The 16,948-nt window shown below is 38.2% G+C and overlaps 1 protein-coding gene across 1 annotated transcript in view; it reads left to right on the top strand.

Moving 5' to 3' along the window:
• The first annotated feature begins 118 nt into the window (after positions 1 to 118).
• Positions 119 to 16,948, top strand: part of par-6 (partitioning defective protein 6) — a 99,529-nt gene continuing 82,699 nt past the window's right edge. Inside the window, exon 1 of the mRNA XM_083113339.1 lies at positions 119 to 331. Within this exon, the coding sequence (XP_082969465.1) occupies positions 269 to 331 (63 nt within the window). The 5' untranslated portion in view covers positions 119 to 268. The remainder of the gene's footprint in view (positions 332 to 16,948) is intronic.

The following is a 16,948-nucleotide window of genomic DNA, read 5'->3' as shown; positions in this document are numbered from 1 at the left end:
ATTGCGTTAATATATTTAAATCATTTGCACTTGGATTATTTTCATTGAATTGGAAACTTTCTGACTTGGTAAGTTTTGTAACAGGTGCGAGTGACGTCACCCATATTGTGTACACTCATTTCCACTGCGCTTCCACCACTGTGACGAAGTGAAGTATGAAGTTGGTTTTAGTTGTTTGTGTGACCTTGTGAGTGTTGTGTTGCTTTCGGTTTTTATTATGTTTCGTGTGTTTAGATTAAGTGCAAACTGAAGTGTAAATGTTCCCGATATGTCGAAGAGCTCCAAGAATCATCTTCGAATTGACAGCGGTACCGTGGAAGTGAAGAGCAAGGTGAGTCCTAATTCTGCCGCTTAGTTGGCTTGTGGAATGTGGAGTTGAGTTGATGGAATGCACGGTTTTCTTACCTACATGACAATAATCATTGTTACTCTTTGACACCAGGTTTTTATATTTTGTATTGTACACGGAATATATAAATTTATAAGTTTGGTATATTGGAATTAATGTAGGTGTATTTTTGAGCGCGAGAGATTTAACCTCGCTCCCAATGGACGTGATGAACTCTTTCCTCTTTCAGCCGGTTTAGTTTTGTGTCAGAACACATCACGTGAGATCAGTAAGGGGTCATTATCCTTCGTTAGCGTAGAAATAGATAATACACGTAATTCCACAAAAATGAATCTGCCTTAGTCACATATTTGCGATGCTTTGTCATGTGTATACATTTTGAAACTACCTGTTAATTGTTCGCGTTACGATTGCTTTCTGACGTATGCAACCACGCACTGCGTTAATGAAACCGTGAATTATAGTTTAACCTGTCCCACTGTATACAAAACTAAAGAATTCCAATTATGTTGTTCTTAGACTTCCTTTACAAACCAAGTTGAACGAGGTATACACTTTTCCGAACCTTTACATCTTTTATTTTTTTCACAATGGAATGATGGTGGGCGTAGGTGTCAGTATCACAGCATTTATGTAAATACTAGTTTTTTTTGTTACGGTAAAAATGTAGGAAACACACACACACACATATCTAAACAATCATTTCCTCTTCCTTGCGCCTTGGATTTAAATCGGCCGTTATCTGTAGAAAAAGTTCCTTACACTGCATTAAATTGCATCTGAATGCTAAGAAAGAAAGAAAGAAAAAGCACTTTAGGCACTTCTATACTTATGAAACAAGCTCTACAATTTGCAGTCAATATTCATTGACATGAATGTAGGGGGGAAATATATTAACAAGTATCATGAATTCAAATTATTTTTTTAATCATTTACAATTAAATATGCTGATTGTCAGACAGAAATAGTATGCCTGCATAGGTGTTCACTAAAACTCCTGCTGGCTTTGTAGTCAAGCACGTTATGTTCTGTACTTTTGATCTTTCAACTGAATTCAAGTTCGAATCCTGATCTGTGCATGGTGTTCTTTTTGAGTGTCCGTTGATCGACTTCATTTAATCACCACGTATTTCCATTTTCGCAATTAGTCAAGAAGTGGCAGAAAACGTAGCAAAATGCACACAAAATACTAAAAGTGCCATACTTGTAGAACAAATAGTGGTGTTAGTTTTTACATAATGCATATTCAATTTTCATCGTCACCAAACTACCAATACAAATGTTTTGTTATTCTGACCTTCAAGTAGGAAACACACATAAATATAGGTTTTCTGTGTCATAGAATTACCTACTTTTCAAAATTTACATGGCAAAATTCTTGGCTCCACGAATCCCAAATTGTTCTCCAGTGTGTAGGTGATTACTTGGGGGAAAAAAGCTAGGTAACGGTTTCGATTGTTTTACGATTTCTCCTAGCACAAAGACTAATTATCTTAGAATTTTGAAAATCATTGTCGCACGAAATTTGAACCTTCCTTAAGGTAATGAGCACTGTTTGGACCCAAAAGAAGTTTTTATGTTGAAAAAAACAACTTGAAAATTACCTTACGCACTTCTCATGGACAAGATATTCTCCATCGACAACCGGCAGTAAATATGGTAGAAGCGTGGGAATGAATGTAGAAGTAAATCGGAACCTAAGTAGAATGCATTTAGGGACTTTATTTTAATGTTAAGGGAATCAAACCTAACCACGAAAGCATATATTGAACAAAACCTTAAGTAATCGCTAAAACTCCACAGTATGTGTTAACAGACGTACATCGAAATTGAACCATGTAATAATTTTATTCTTAGCATGATCAAATCGCAATAAAACAAAAGGAACTTGGGCCAAAAGGGATGTTCACATTTGGCTGATATGTGGTTATTATCCACTGTAGGGTTCAGAAATAAACTTTAAAATCTTGTGCTATTTGGCAACTAATTTTAGACCCAGAAGCTGAAAACTTTCTACACACTGAGATTCAGTAGCTATCTCTATTTATGTTTTGGTTATTTGTATTAATTCTCTATCTCTTGGATGATTTACGACAATAAGAATGAAAGATGATGGGACAAAAACAGTGAAACTGTTGTGTTTTGAACAGTATTCAAACCTGACATCTCTTTGCAGCATGCTGAGCTGACCACTCATCATGCATTCAGTAGCAAGATGTCTAATACCACAATTGGTGTAGACAAAAAAACATTTCCACTCCATGAAAATTGCAGGATCCATCTGGAAATTATTATAATTTTCAATTGCATTCAGGTTTAAATGTTTGTGAATGCATATAATTAGCATATTTCACCAACAAAAACCATTAGCATCTGTAGCCTGTAAGGTTCACAGTCAAAAATTAAGTCAAACTTTGCTACGGTTTTAAAGCTTCACCCACGTAACACATTTTCGTTAATGTTTTTCTGTATTCTGGCTATGTTAGCATACTCACGTTTTATTATTATTAATTTGTTAGCAAACACCGCAAAGCACTTCATAATTCTATGAAATCAGTTCATTATGAGTATTTTAATCCAACTGCATGCCTAGAACCTTATATTTTATGTGTGAATGTCACACACGTAGTAATGCTGGAATGCCTGCCTCTATTAAAAAAATAGTTTTGGCATTTTTATACCATGCAAGAAATAAAATCAATACAATCTTCATTTTTTTTAAAAAATACTCTTGATTTTCATGTTTTTGCATGTTGGAAAAGGTAAAACTTTTTAGTTATCCTAACATTTAAGGCAAGGGGGGATAATTTGATTGGTGCAAAAAAGCTAAAGCTTTCTTTTCTTCAAATCCTGTGTAAGACATCTTTGTGGTTGATGTCTTGAATTTCAGTAAAATATTCATTGATATTCATCGTTAGGGTATAACAATAATGTAACCAAAGCACAATACAAACGAAATTGATTGGCTAAAAAATTCCACCCATTGTTCAATTATCTGAAGACACTAAACATTCAGTGTTTTGTGAAGAGAATCATGACAGGGTGCAAAAATTTACATCAAAATTTCAAACTTAATTTGCAACCATATAAATTATGTACCAAGATTGGATATTAGTGGAGTTAGTTTCTTGCACTGAATAATTTTTACTATGCAGAAGTTTTAATCCCAAAAGAATAGTCAATTTGAGTTGATAATTACATTTCCATGGATGAATATATTGCTGAAATATTGAACACAGCACTGAATGTAACCATTCAGGGATATATTTTTATTAGTAATATTAAATTTGTCCTCCGTGGCAGTGCAGTCTAAGGTGCTGTGCTTTGGGCTCTGCCTGGGTTTTCGGCCTGTGTATAGGACCGGTGGCAACCCACCATCATGAGGAAATTGGGGAACTACGAGTGAGTACCGTAACCCGATCATAAAAATCTCCTATAACAGCTGAGGGTTCATGTTGACCCCACGTCACCCCATTACCTGTTGAACTCCACACCTCTAGGTAGGATTGTGGGAGGGAGACTGGCAGTCGGGAGAGAGCCCAAGACGAAAGGTAATACTAAAAGTATGTATCCATTGTTGGATATTACACAATTTTATGAGAAAAGTCTCATCACTCTCCCCTTCTCTTTCTTGTTGCAGATTTTAACAATTATTGACACTGTTTTTGATTAAGTCTTTAAGCTAAACTTGTGGTTTTCAAGTGAGGTCATGATAAGTATAACATGTGCTTCCACTAAAATAATAGATACATTGACCCTCTGTACCCCATCAAGAAAGTGAAATATTTTGCATGGTTTTTGAAAATTATGTTGCGTATGAACTTTTTCAGTTGTTTTTAGCTCGTGAAAATGTGTTGTTGTGAACTTAAGCATGGCTGTTACCTTACCGTGAAGCAGAACAGTCCGAAGGCTCTGCACAAGTGAATATAGCACCCAACACAATATTCCACAACAGCAGCTATAATTTTATGTTGTTAGGTTTTAGACCGATAGTTATTTTCGATGCGATCTTTCACTATTTCAGTGTGCATAAAGATTGTTTTTACTAATAAAAAGCAATGAAAGTACTTCGATATGGCAAGTTTTTACTTATGCGGGCCATACTTTGGGATTTAATAACTCAATTTTTTGTGTTTTCTGCTCACTGGGACCAATTGTATATTATGTAAAACATGGATGGGGTACAGTGGGTCAACGGCCCCAAATAATATATTTTAGAGTCATTTTATGCCAATCTTCTACATACTAATTAGACAATGAGGATGGATGAGAACAAAAGCATCCATGCCTCTTAGGATTCAAACCCACAACCCCATCAGGGAGTTATGCAAATCGCTATATCCATAAGACACAAACCAGTGCTGGGTTCAAAACATAGGCTATCTATTCATATCATAATGTTCAAATGAGAGGCTCTATTTTGTTCAATTTCTTTGATTTTGAAGAGATGTGACATTGTGATTAAGAATACATATATATGTAAAGGGTTTTCCAATAAGGGCGGGTCGATGTTGAAATGGAATAAAACAAGATGTGTGTGAGGTATGAACGAAATTATTTTTTTATTTGAAAGGCCCATGTATGCCATTATGTATGGAATATAACATCGTTCAAATGTATGCCGTGGCTTCTCACTGTGGCACGTATCCGAGTGGTCCAATTTTCAATGACTCTGCCGCATAGATCCGGCTGAATTTGAGCGATGGCCTGGGTGATGTTGACTTTAAGGGCATCGGTCGATTGCGGCTTATTGGCATAGACCTGCGACTTCAGGAAACACCACAAGAAAAAGTCTAGCGGGGTCAAATCACGTCACCTCTGCAGGAGATAACCATACCCTCAAATCGTTCATGCAGAATGTCCATCGTGGCATCCGTTGCGTGGCACGTATCGCCGTCCTGCTGGTACCACATGTCGTCTATGTCCATATCGTTCAATTTGGGCCAAAAGAAATCGGTTATCATCGTTCTGTAGCGCTCGCCGTTGACGGCGATGGCCTCACCAACATCGTTTTCAAAAAAGTACGGACCAATGATGCCGCCGGCACAAAATCCGAACCAAACAGTAACTTTTTCTGGATGTATGCCACCTGGTGGACCTCGTGTGGGTTGGCGTAGCCATTCATCCAAAAATGCGCCTAGTCGCTAAAGATGATTTTTCGGCCAAAATTGGGGTCCTTTTCCAAACGCTCCAAAACCCAGTCAGCGAACAAACGGCGTTGTCTATGGTCATTAACTTTGAGCTCCTGGATCAGTTGGATCTTGTACGGGTGTAGGCCCAAGTCCCGACGCAAAATTCGCCAAGTTGAAGTCTGCGAAAGGCCGAGTTCTTGTGCACGTCGAGGAATTGACTGCCTCGGGTTCTCCTGCACACTTTCACAAACCGCGGCGATGTTCTCAACCGATCTGGCGTTCCTTTGACGTACGGGTGTTGGCTGATTGTTTACCAAACCGGTCGTCTCGAATTTGGCCACCAAACGTTGGAGAGTCGACTTTGAAGGGCCACAGCATCTGCCGTAAAATGGGCGCAACGCACACAACGTTTACACTAACGAACACTCATTTTGATAATAAAGTTTTATCATTTGGACACGCTGGTCAATCGTGTAACTTGCCATGGTGATTTGGCATCAGTGCCTGAAAAAGAAACAACAGATTAGACAGACGCCACCAAAACAACATGGCCGCCACAGGCTGCCAACATCGACCTGCCCTTATTGGAAGACCCTTTATTACAATTTACAAATAATTATGAAAATATCATTGTTTCATTAATATAGAAACAGTAAGGAAAGGAATTCAAGTATTTCATGGTTATTTATAAAATATAGAGGCCCATATTGTGAAATATTTATGTAGGCCTACGTGCGAGAATAAAATATATAATAAACTTTTTACCTTGAATATTTTATTTGAACAGGAACTCTATTTTTCTCTTGCCGACCTCTGTGGTAAAAATGATTATTAGCACAGTGTACTATGATGCCAGGGGTCCTGGGTTCAAGTCCAGATCTGGGCATGGATATTTCTTGTGAATGTCCCTTCATCAATTCCTTCGTATTGTCACTCATCCTCACAATTAGCTAAAGTGGAAGAAAGGAGCTGCTAAATAATAAAACTAAATCAAATCCATTCTTCTCTTATTTGGGATGCCAGAGGCCTGCATATCTTCCCAATTTGAAGCTTATCCTGAATCAAGAACCAAGTAAATTGTTTCGTAAATAGTTCATTAATTATATGACCCATTTTTGTTCACTACACGACGCATCACAGATCTTCAAAACATATATAATTCACTCACTCATTACACTAAATAAAATACGCACAGTAAGGAACATAATTTTCATAAACATCCTTCAGTGTGGTCGAACAGTCACCATTGTAAAGCATGGTTGGTTGAAAAGGTCAGTCAGATGACTTGAATATTCAATGGGGCAGGGTTGTTCTCGGCCCAGAGGATAATTTCCCTGTCACATGCCACCCTTTTTCCATTCTTGTAATTGTAGTTTCCAAGAGGAAATCCCATGCTGGTTAGCAAATTGGCATCGCTGGAAGGTTTTATCTCCGGGGTGAACTAAAGACTTCCCTGTCCAGCGCTTAAGCTAGAAGCCACCACAAATACATAAAGGGTCTCCTCCAGGTGCTGGTTGGGGAAGAATCTTTCAAGAAGAAGCGTGGTGATAGTTTAAAGTAAAGGCACCTATAAACTATAGTTTCCCCCACGGTCGTTATTTGAGAGTGAAGCATCAGTACATTTGCTAAACAATTATTTGCTGTATTTAGTCTGGGCTTCAGATATAGCCTTTGAAACTTGCAAGTCTAGTTCAGGAGCTAGTAGCCATCCCGGTTTACTTTGAAATGTAGACTAACATAATTGTAGTTACTTACCTGCGAAATAAAAGTTTTACAAGTACATTGACTAAAATCCTTGTAAATCACTATCAAAAACAGGGTGTGGTAGAAACAATTAGACCATTTTTATTGGACACTTTCCCAATATGTCAGAATGCAGTTCATAGTCTGGTGTAGAGTGTTGGTTAAGGTAACAGCAAGTGTTTCCCAAAGACATATGTAAAAATAACAATAATAATCTGAGACTATAACACAATGTGCATTTAGGCAACATTTTTGCTGTGGAAGAATGTCTAAGTTCCAACGAATGGTGAGGAGTCCATAGCAATGCATATTCTAGGTGTGGTATTTGTGAACATTAGCACCCAGAGACTTTATGTAAACAATGGATGCAATATTACTAAATGCTTTATCCCTATTCAATAAGATTGGCCATATTGGTCCAGTGTTCGAAAAATCTTCTTCATAGCTAGGTGCCAGGAAACCACCTACTAGCAGTAATTGTGCATATTATAAGAAGGTGAGCATCACCATATTCAAAACATCGCTAAATCATGTGAGAAAGCAGAAAATTGGGGTTTGTGGGACAAAGAGTAAGAAATAGTTATCGATTCTATGGAATGTTCACAGCGTTGATATAAATTATTTGCTAATTTACACTTTACTGCAATTTGAACTTAGAATCTTCAAAATTTCGTACATGCAAACTTAAAAGAAATGCAATATTACAGCAAAAAATCAGTCGCCAGGCTGAAATTTTTAGTCGCCATGGCGACGTGGCAACCACAATTTTTCGAGCCCTGAACATGGACATTTCTTCCAGTGGATAAATGTAGCTTAAGAGCAAATCCATGAAAAGTGGGAATATATATTGAAATACATTTTTAAAAAATATCAAATTGTATGGATCCAATGAGTTTATTGTTTCACTTCTATTTGGCATTGAACTTGAATTTGTAGATTATTTGTAGCACTCGTGACAAAACAAGTGTAACACCCATGACACACGATATTTTGTTCTATAATATTGAATTGAAGAATATTTTCAAAAATTAAAACTAGAATTTTTGTTCTTTACACGCAACATTCAGGTTAATTCAGGGACCAGAGTTGTTTATTTCAATATTTCCACCTGCAAAGAACGTTGCATCGTAGCCTTGTAATGAAGGGGTCCCCCAGGTTCGATTCCCGGTGGAGGCACATAGTGGTTCGGATCCCACTTTAAACTGTAGGTCCAGTCCCAATTTGCCTTACTGTGCATAAAGTGGACTTAAAACACCAACTCAATCAATCAATTATTTGTACTACTTCTGTTTCTGTTACAGTTGTTATAGAAAAGTGAGTGACACTAGCTTTATAGGAAACTGAAAATGTATCACCCTTGACAAATGGATTGGCTCCTTAGCATATGCTGCATTACAGTGGTAGAATTGTTGTTTTAAAACATGTTCAAACACTCGCTGTTCTCGTGACCAATATTCCACAACTACTGACAACTGTGAATGATTGTATCCACCATGTGTGTTCTGGTGTGCCACCTACCAATGCATTAGGTGGCAGAACAGCCTCAGGCTGAACCTCGCCAACGCAAATAAAGAATTTGAATTTGAATTGCCATAGCACACACTTCAAATCATCTGATTGTGCCTGCCTTATCCTATATTTACTAATGTTATTAGGTGCATCAACTGCAGTGTATAAAATGGGCTTTTGTTTATCAGATATAACATTTAGGCATAAATTATGTGCAAGCAGATGGTAGTAGGATAATTAGCAGTCACGAATTGCATGTAAAAGTATGTTACTTACTAGCATTGGACCTTTACAATAGGGATTATCACAGAATAAATTCTCTCAATTATAGATGCACAGTATGCTAGTGGCTAAGCTTCATGTTTTTATTTACTTGACGAAAATCATGAGTGAATACTTACTTTTCATATTGTGCATATGTTAAATTATATCTACAGAGCATTCCGTGACATTCGCTACGAGACTCGGTCGCAAGCGGCCCGGCGTCAGCGCTGTCTTTCACAGTGAACGGGTCCGCGACAGTCACACGCTACAGTGTTTTTTCGCTCTCCCAGCCTTCTGACTGACACTAGTATAATCCTCCCTCGGAAAATGTGTTGTGTCGTGTCCGTGTGTTGAAGATTGTGGCTTAATATGGCACCACAAAAGTTTACATTACAACAAAGGATTTATCTTGTCGAGTGTTACTTCAGAAAGAGGAATTGTGGAGAAGTGCGATGACGTTTCGCAACGAAATTTCCTGGTGTTCCCGTTCCACATATGACCACTACTATATTAAACCTTGTAAAAAAGTTTAGAGTAACAGGGTCAGCCTGCGATTTTATTTAGGGGGTAATTTAAAAAATAAAGTATACAAAGACAATCCGCACACCATCCGTGAGTTAAAAGAGAGTATTGTATGAGGAATCGAGAGAATTACAGTAGACGAACTTGCACCTGTAAATGACAATTTCGTTCGGAGATACCAGGAATGTGTTGCAGCAGAGGGACATCATTTTCAACACCTTCTGTAGTCAAGGTTAGTACACAATATGCAAACTGTAATTTCAATAGCAGACTGTCGTGGACCCCGTTCACCGGGAAAGACAAGCGCTGACGCCGGCCCGCTTGCTGCCGAGTCTCGTAGTGAATGTCACGGAATGCTCTGTATAAATAACCTTTGAAGAAAAATATTATTTTGTGTGATAAGCATCATACAATAGAACACATAATGTTGCTTATTGAACAAAGAAAGAGAAACAGGTGTTTTGTTGCATTTGCTTTTTGGTATTTACATCCTGTGAAAACCATTAAAGATAGGCATCAAAGGGGTGATCCTTTCTCAAGACACCCAACTGTCAACCTCACTTCCACAGAGTACACCCTGGACTGTTTTTTTGCAGGCTAACAAGTCTCTGGCGTCTGGATCCATTGCCAGTATAATCCTCTGTGGACTTGTGGTGTGTACTGTCCTTATGTGTGTGTGAGTGTTCCTTAATCTGTTTCATCTTAATATTCATCCCCATCTTCTCAATTAGCCAAAAGTGGCAGAAACACATAGAAAGTAAATAATTCATTCGTAAGCATGAAACTTTGTCAATTTAAATATGAAAGATTCCAGGTCTCACCTCACCAGGTAGGAAATGTTAAGTGATTGTAGAAGCGATCATCAGAAATCTTTCAAGTGGCATACATAAGTAATTTTTGGGTAGCTATGCCAAGTTGTCTTAAACAAGAAAAGCATCTTTGCAAGAAGCATGTATTTCATCTCTTCTACATGTACAATGCTACAACGTTGTGTGACAATGCAATATGAAGAATTCGTTTTTTGTTTGTTTTTTTTCCCTAGAGGTTTTGACCTAACCCCTTTGCACATCCACCGAGAATTAAGAATTCAAGCAAATAAAAATACAGAGAAACGTAATGTAAAGTGCTGTAACATTAACCTATTGCTACCATTTCTTTAAAGTTAAGTAAATAATATACTCATGGTAGTAGTGTAATTTTATTGTACTAATAAAACTAACAAAACAGGTGATTTAGATTGTAACCTGTTTTTGGAATAGATTTCAAACTCAAGGAGCCAAAGTGGAACTTTAACTGTCTGAAGGCATGCTGAAGTGTAGAATGCATATGGGACAGACTCAGCACCTAGAAAAGTACCCTAATAAATGAAGTGATAATCTAGAGAACGGTTTAGTTCCTGTTTAAAAAAAAGTAAAGTAAAGTGTTCCCCTGTGCTTAGCACCACGCCATGAAGGCGTATAGGGGGTGTGGGGATAACGCCCCACACTTTCTTGATCCGGTCGTGAGTGGGGGTGATGTGATCAGCACCATGCCCCTGACCGCCTTTACCCCCCAGGTTTCCCCAGGTACCCATGTTATTCGACGCTGGGTGGGCCGCTGTTTATTCATATGTATTATAATTTGATACCCTGCTGTCTAGTAGTCTTTCAAAATGTAGACATAACAGTTAATGCATCTACTAATATTAGAGAAGTCGTGTAAAGTTAAGTACATTAATGCAGTTTAGAAAGTGTTTCACTTGCCAGTAATTGCATCCTTCTGCCATTTTGCCTTGAGATGAGGTAAAATTACATAGGTTGATGCATGTAAATTATGTATCTCAAGAAAGGTGACTGGCCACTAAATTAAACATACAAGTTTCAAGCTGACCACTGTGGCAGAGCGGTTAGCACTGCACATTACGATGCCAAGGGTCCCGGTTTTGAATCCTGACTTGGCCACGCATGTTCTTTGTGAGTGCCTCTTTATCAGTTTCATGACATCATTACTCATTGTCACCTTCGCAATTAGCAAAAAGTGGCAGAAAAAGTTAAATAAAAAAGAACAAACCAATCAATCAAATAGTTTCAATATATGTGTGTTGGGGTTTACCAGATAGCAACCTGCACAGCATAGTAGGATATCACCTTTCTGCGGCCACTGGGTTCAAATCTTGGTCAAGGTGTGGATGCTTCTATGCAGTTTAGTTCTCATTTCTCATCCACTTATCGTGGTCACTGAAATGGGTAGATAGAAAATACAATAAAACACATTCACAACTGTAGGACAATCCATTGTTATGGATGTAGCATTTGAAGTTCGGCCAGTGTCTTGTTGAAGCTAATCACTTAAAGACTTTGTTTGTACTTTACAAAGTTAGTATTGACATGTCTTTCAGAGCATTGGTTATATTTGTAGATATAGGCTGCAATTAATTTTTATATATATATTTTTGGACACAGAAAACATGCCTTTGTTTAATAAATGATGCCGCCACTGGCAAATAATTATAAGAGATGAAGCTTTCATTTACTGGACAGTAAATCAGCTTATGTCTTAATTGCCACGTTATGAGTACAACGTTTATACTGACAATACCACAGCAGTAAGAAAAATATACACAAATACAGAACAAGAAATTGGTACAAACACATAATTTGTCAATCAAAAGTAATTAAGTTTGTCACACATTACATGACTGATCGAAATTAAATGAATCTGAAAAATTGATATTGTAGTTTCCCTTTTTACAAAATTACAGTGCAAGTACTCTGATGGTCAAAAGGCATCCAGTGGCATAGTGGCCACCCCTGCAATGCAGTGGGAACTGATATCTAGATGTGCTACAATGTTCTCTCTCTATACTCGTGAAATTTTATTTAATCCAGGAAATTCAACAGATAGTGTCGCTTACAAAATAAATTCAATTTACGAAAAAGATATCTGGTTTCCAGTAACATATCATAAGACGATGTCTGCAATACTAAGTATGGTCGCGTACTTGCTCAGCCAGAGGGATCTGGGCAACTTGGGCACATGTGGCATGCTCACAAATGGCTATCGATAGGGAAAAAATCCCTCATCTCATTCCTTTACACGAACACCGTTTGTCGTAAACTTATAGTGTGTAAATTGTCTACAGTTATGAATCCAGTACAAATATTCAGTTGCTCACCCAGTTCATGCCATATTACTACACAACAAACAACTACACTTGGTAATTCATGAACTTTTACCACTAATATTAGTTTTGCGTGTGGTACTTAAAATTGAAATGCAAACCAAATATTTTCAATGGGGGCCCCAATCCTTTTCCTATTGAAATAAGAGATGAGATAAATTTCCTACGTAGTCCACGCCTGTTATGTGTTACTTCAAAGGATCCCAAAACTCAGTAGGAGGTGGCGCCCAGGGGGCATTATCCCCTTGTCCTAAGGGCCAGTACTCCCTCTTCTGTCGCCCAGGGTATGAAGAGTATGAGATAAATGTCACCATTATTTTGGAAGATTTTTTGAATTTTTTTGGACATTTATATCGAGTGAATTCTTCTTTTCCAATGTATTATGATCTACACTAGACGATAGAAGGGAGGATGTTTGTATGGATAAACATGGATGCAATAAAATGAGTGGGGGATGCTTTATGAAAATTTTCTTCACTGGCAGATAACATTTCCCTGCATCCGTCCCCCCCCCCCACACTTCGAGCACTGATCTATTAATAGACCAGGTCTTGTATCATGAGAAAGTGCAATAATATATGTTCATTAGTATATCGAAAAATAATGGCATTGTTAAAATTATGAATAATAACACCGTGTCCCTGTGGTACCAACCTTTTTGGTTGTCAAGTCCGTCCTTCTACCTTTCATTGAGTGACGCATTTTCAGTAAATAAGTCTCTCGTCACTGTTCTATTACCTGCCTTTCAAAACTGGATTCCGCACTATTTCCTTCTAGTAGAATTCTATTGACCTTGTGATGCTGGGTTAACACCAACAAGTTGGAGGTCCAAAATGAAATGGTAAATTTGCTTGAATTTATTACCCGTCATTAGCATTAGAAGACAATTGTGAAAAATCTTCCGTTGAGTCTTGGTCTGGCGCAGCCAAGGGACTGATGGCGCACCCACAAAGGCCAAAAGAGGAGTGTTTACTATTCTTGAAACAAATTTCCCCGAACAGTATTTTTTTTTAAAAAAAAATCTGTGGATTGTGTAAACTAATGTTTAAAGAAAATCGTATCTGGCAAGAATTCTAGGTGTATCACTGTGTTGAAGTATATAAGAAATATTTACGATTTCTTTTTCCAGTTATGTATCAGATTCAGACCATCGTCATTTAGTTTCCAGAAGCTATAACACTGATACAGAAAAAAAGGGGGGGAGGTGGGGTATTTGGGGTAGGATGACCAGACGTCCTCTTTTATCCGGACATGTCCTCCTTTTTAGGTGTCTGTCCGGTGTCCGGGCGGATTTTTCAGAATTCTGTAAATGTCCTCCTTTTTTTGGAAAGAGTATGGCATTGACCATAGCAAATTTGCTGCATACAGAATGCTTCACTTGGGGCGCGTTAAGTATTCGAGCAATGCTCACCTAGCATCTGGGAGCTCAACACGATCACTTTCCCGACTGAGTCATTAGTAGGGCGTGTATTTAAGGCACTAAAAACCTCTGAAATAGGCACCAAAATGATGAAAATAGGCACCCTAAAATTAAAAAAAAAAGACATTAAAATAGGCAATGGATGTGAACTTATTTAAATTTTCTTCTTATAATGCAGTTATACTGTATTAGCATTTCAGTTTATACATAAAAGTGTGCTAACGATTAACATACTATAGTACTCTTTTGATTGAAATTCACATTTGCAGGAAATCGTCAGTTAAAGTAATTCTCACAAAAACAGCTTGTGCTTACGACTGTGCGAATTTGAACAAATGATGAAAAAACAATTTGCACCATTGTAACAAAAAAATATTGCAAGCAATGTTCCAATTAGACCATCAAATCTGGTGAATTCCAGATTTCAGTCAGTATAACATCAACAAAGCCTTACATCTTTCAATATAGGGAAAGCCAAAGGCACGTAAAAAAAACTGAGGAATGCAAAAATTGCAGAATATCCTTTTTTGCTACGATTAAGCTAAATAGGCACTAACCATCAAAATAGGGATTTATAGGCACTATAAAAATGTGTTTTCGGAATAGAAACTCCATGAAACTAATTTTAAAGTTTAAACATGAAAACCTATGTTTTACTACAAAGGAATAAAATAGGCAAATTTCCGCACCCCAGTGATTAGCATTAAGGTCTGAGACTGCTGGAACGTATGTAGTCTATGGCTCTGTGCAGTTCCTTTTCTGTTGATTAATTTGGTTTATTTTAATTGGCTTTTCTGCCACTTTTGGCTAATCGCGAAGATGGGTATGAGCGATGATATGATGATTTTGAAGGACACTCACAAAGAACACCCATGCCCAGATCGGTATTTGAAACGAGGCCTCTGGCGTTGTGGCGCGGTTTGCTAAACACTCCACCACGGAGGTCGGCCAGTTCATTTTCGAGTCATACATACGCGATACACAAACGCGTAGTGAGAATTTTGATTATTAAGTCATATTTACTTTTATGAAATAACGAAGCGAAAGTGTAAATTCATCAATGATCGCATGAAAATATTTAAATTTTAAAGGAGGGAAGAAACGAATATGATGTGAAGTGTAAGGTGGCTGTCACTTTTCCCTGCTGTTGAAAGAGTGCTAGAAATGTTCTTGGCATTAAAATCATATTTCTCCACCCAATCTAAACTACCTAAAATTTTAATTTGGCTTTTCGAAATAAGTTAAGCGAATCTTACTTGTTATTTGCATTCACTTGTGGGGATATTTCAGTCTAATAGCCAAGAATTAGAAAAGGGGTAAAATTCTGTGCTTTAAATTATAGATATTCTTTATCATTTGTTAAATAACAGATTAGGATATTGCTTTCTTTGGTTAAAGGTAGGAGGAAGATATTGAAAGAGATCTTCTGAAAAGTATCTGTGAGCAAAATATTGGTATGATTTTTGTATATTGATTAAATTATGAGTAATTGCAAATGTATAGCCATTTTTTGCGATGTCCTCTTTCTTATGACGTTGTCCTTCTTTTTCACCATGCTCTGTCCTCTTTTTTAAATGTATGTGTCTGGTCACCCTAATTTGGGGTTAAAGTTAATTTCTTGTAGAACTTTGGGGCGGGAGCTAGCTAAGCATTGTACGTTCGCCCCCCACAAGTATCATCAGTGGTGTATAAGTTATAATACTTCCAAGATTCACATATCCTGCAAACATTTTGGGAGCATTGATCGGACGGACATAACGAAGAAAGTAATAACGTGGTCAGTGATGCGGGGGGAAAAGTTTCGTACAGGCTTTTGGTATCTTCGCAAAATAACGTGGCAGCGCCTGGACGAAGGTGTGGCCTTCCTCGCAGAAAATCAAGTGGAACCTCTCCCAAGGTCAGATTCCGAAGCATGCCTTCGTTTGGGCGACTTGGCTGCAATCAGGTCGGAACCACGCTTTGGTAAACTAAACGACACGGGCGATCTGCGGCGAGGCAGACACTTTCTCGAAACACCTCGCCTACGTCACAGTTTTCCTTTGCACTTTCACGTTCTAAAACGTGGGTCCATTTTCTTTTTTTTTCTCCGCTCGACGTGAAGTGGGAAACACGTCGGATGAATGGGCCAGGTATAAGACATGATTTACGTTGGGAAGGGTGTAACCCTGGTGTGAAAAGTCGCGTGCCGGCATATAGAGAATTAATTGTTGAATGAATTCCTGCTGGGGGGAGGACCACCCCGCCTTCCCCAAAGAACTACCTCCAGGGTGGCTTGGTTGGTCAGGGTTTTCGGAATTAGAATGGCAGTAGAAATCAACAAGACAAGTTTTCCCCTCCGAGTTTCAGGTCCAGTGATAATTTTAAAGCAGTTACGAGTTCCCGTCAGTTTGACCTCCGTGGCGGAGTGGTTAGCACAGCGCACTACAACGACAGCGTACCCGGGTTCGAATTACAGCCTAGGGCATGGCTGTTCGTTGGGAGTGTCCATCAATTTCATCATATCATCACTCATTGTCGCGATTAGCCAAAAGTGGCGACGTAAATAACCCAATTAAATCAGTCAATCGAATGGTTCAAGTGATTTGATTGCTCGATGTGTTTTTGTTTCGCCTTAATGGCTAATCGCGAATATGAGGATGAAGGGACAAACACGTAGGGAGGACACAATACTGGCCTTACTGAGGATTATGCTGGCTGCGAGTCCGGCCAGCCGCCAGAGTCTCGTTAGCCTTCAAAGTCCACTCCAGGGAAGAGAGGCTGACATTTGGGCATTTTTTTCCCCTTACACCCACATTTATTTTCGAGTCCACATTCTATAAATGATATCGTGATCTGAATGGATTTTTTTC

This window comes from Lepisma saccharinum, chromosome 27 (assembly GCF_977018435.1).
Source record: "Lepisma saccharinum chromosome 27, izLepSacc3.1, whole genome shotgun sequence".
NCBI classification, from domain to species: domain Eukaryota; kingdom Metazoa; phylum Arthropoda; class Insecta; order Zygentoma; family Lepismatidae; genus Lepisma; species Lepisma saccharinum.
The sequence above is the reverse complement of the archived record's forward strand: the minus strand, read 5'-3'. Positions and strand labels throughout refer to the sequence as shown.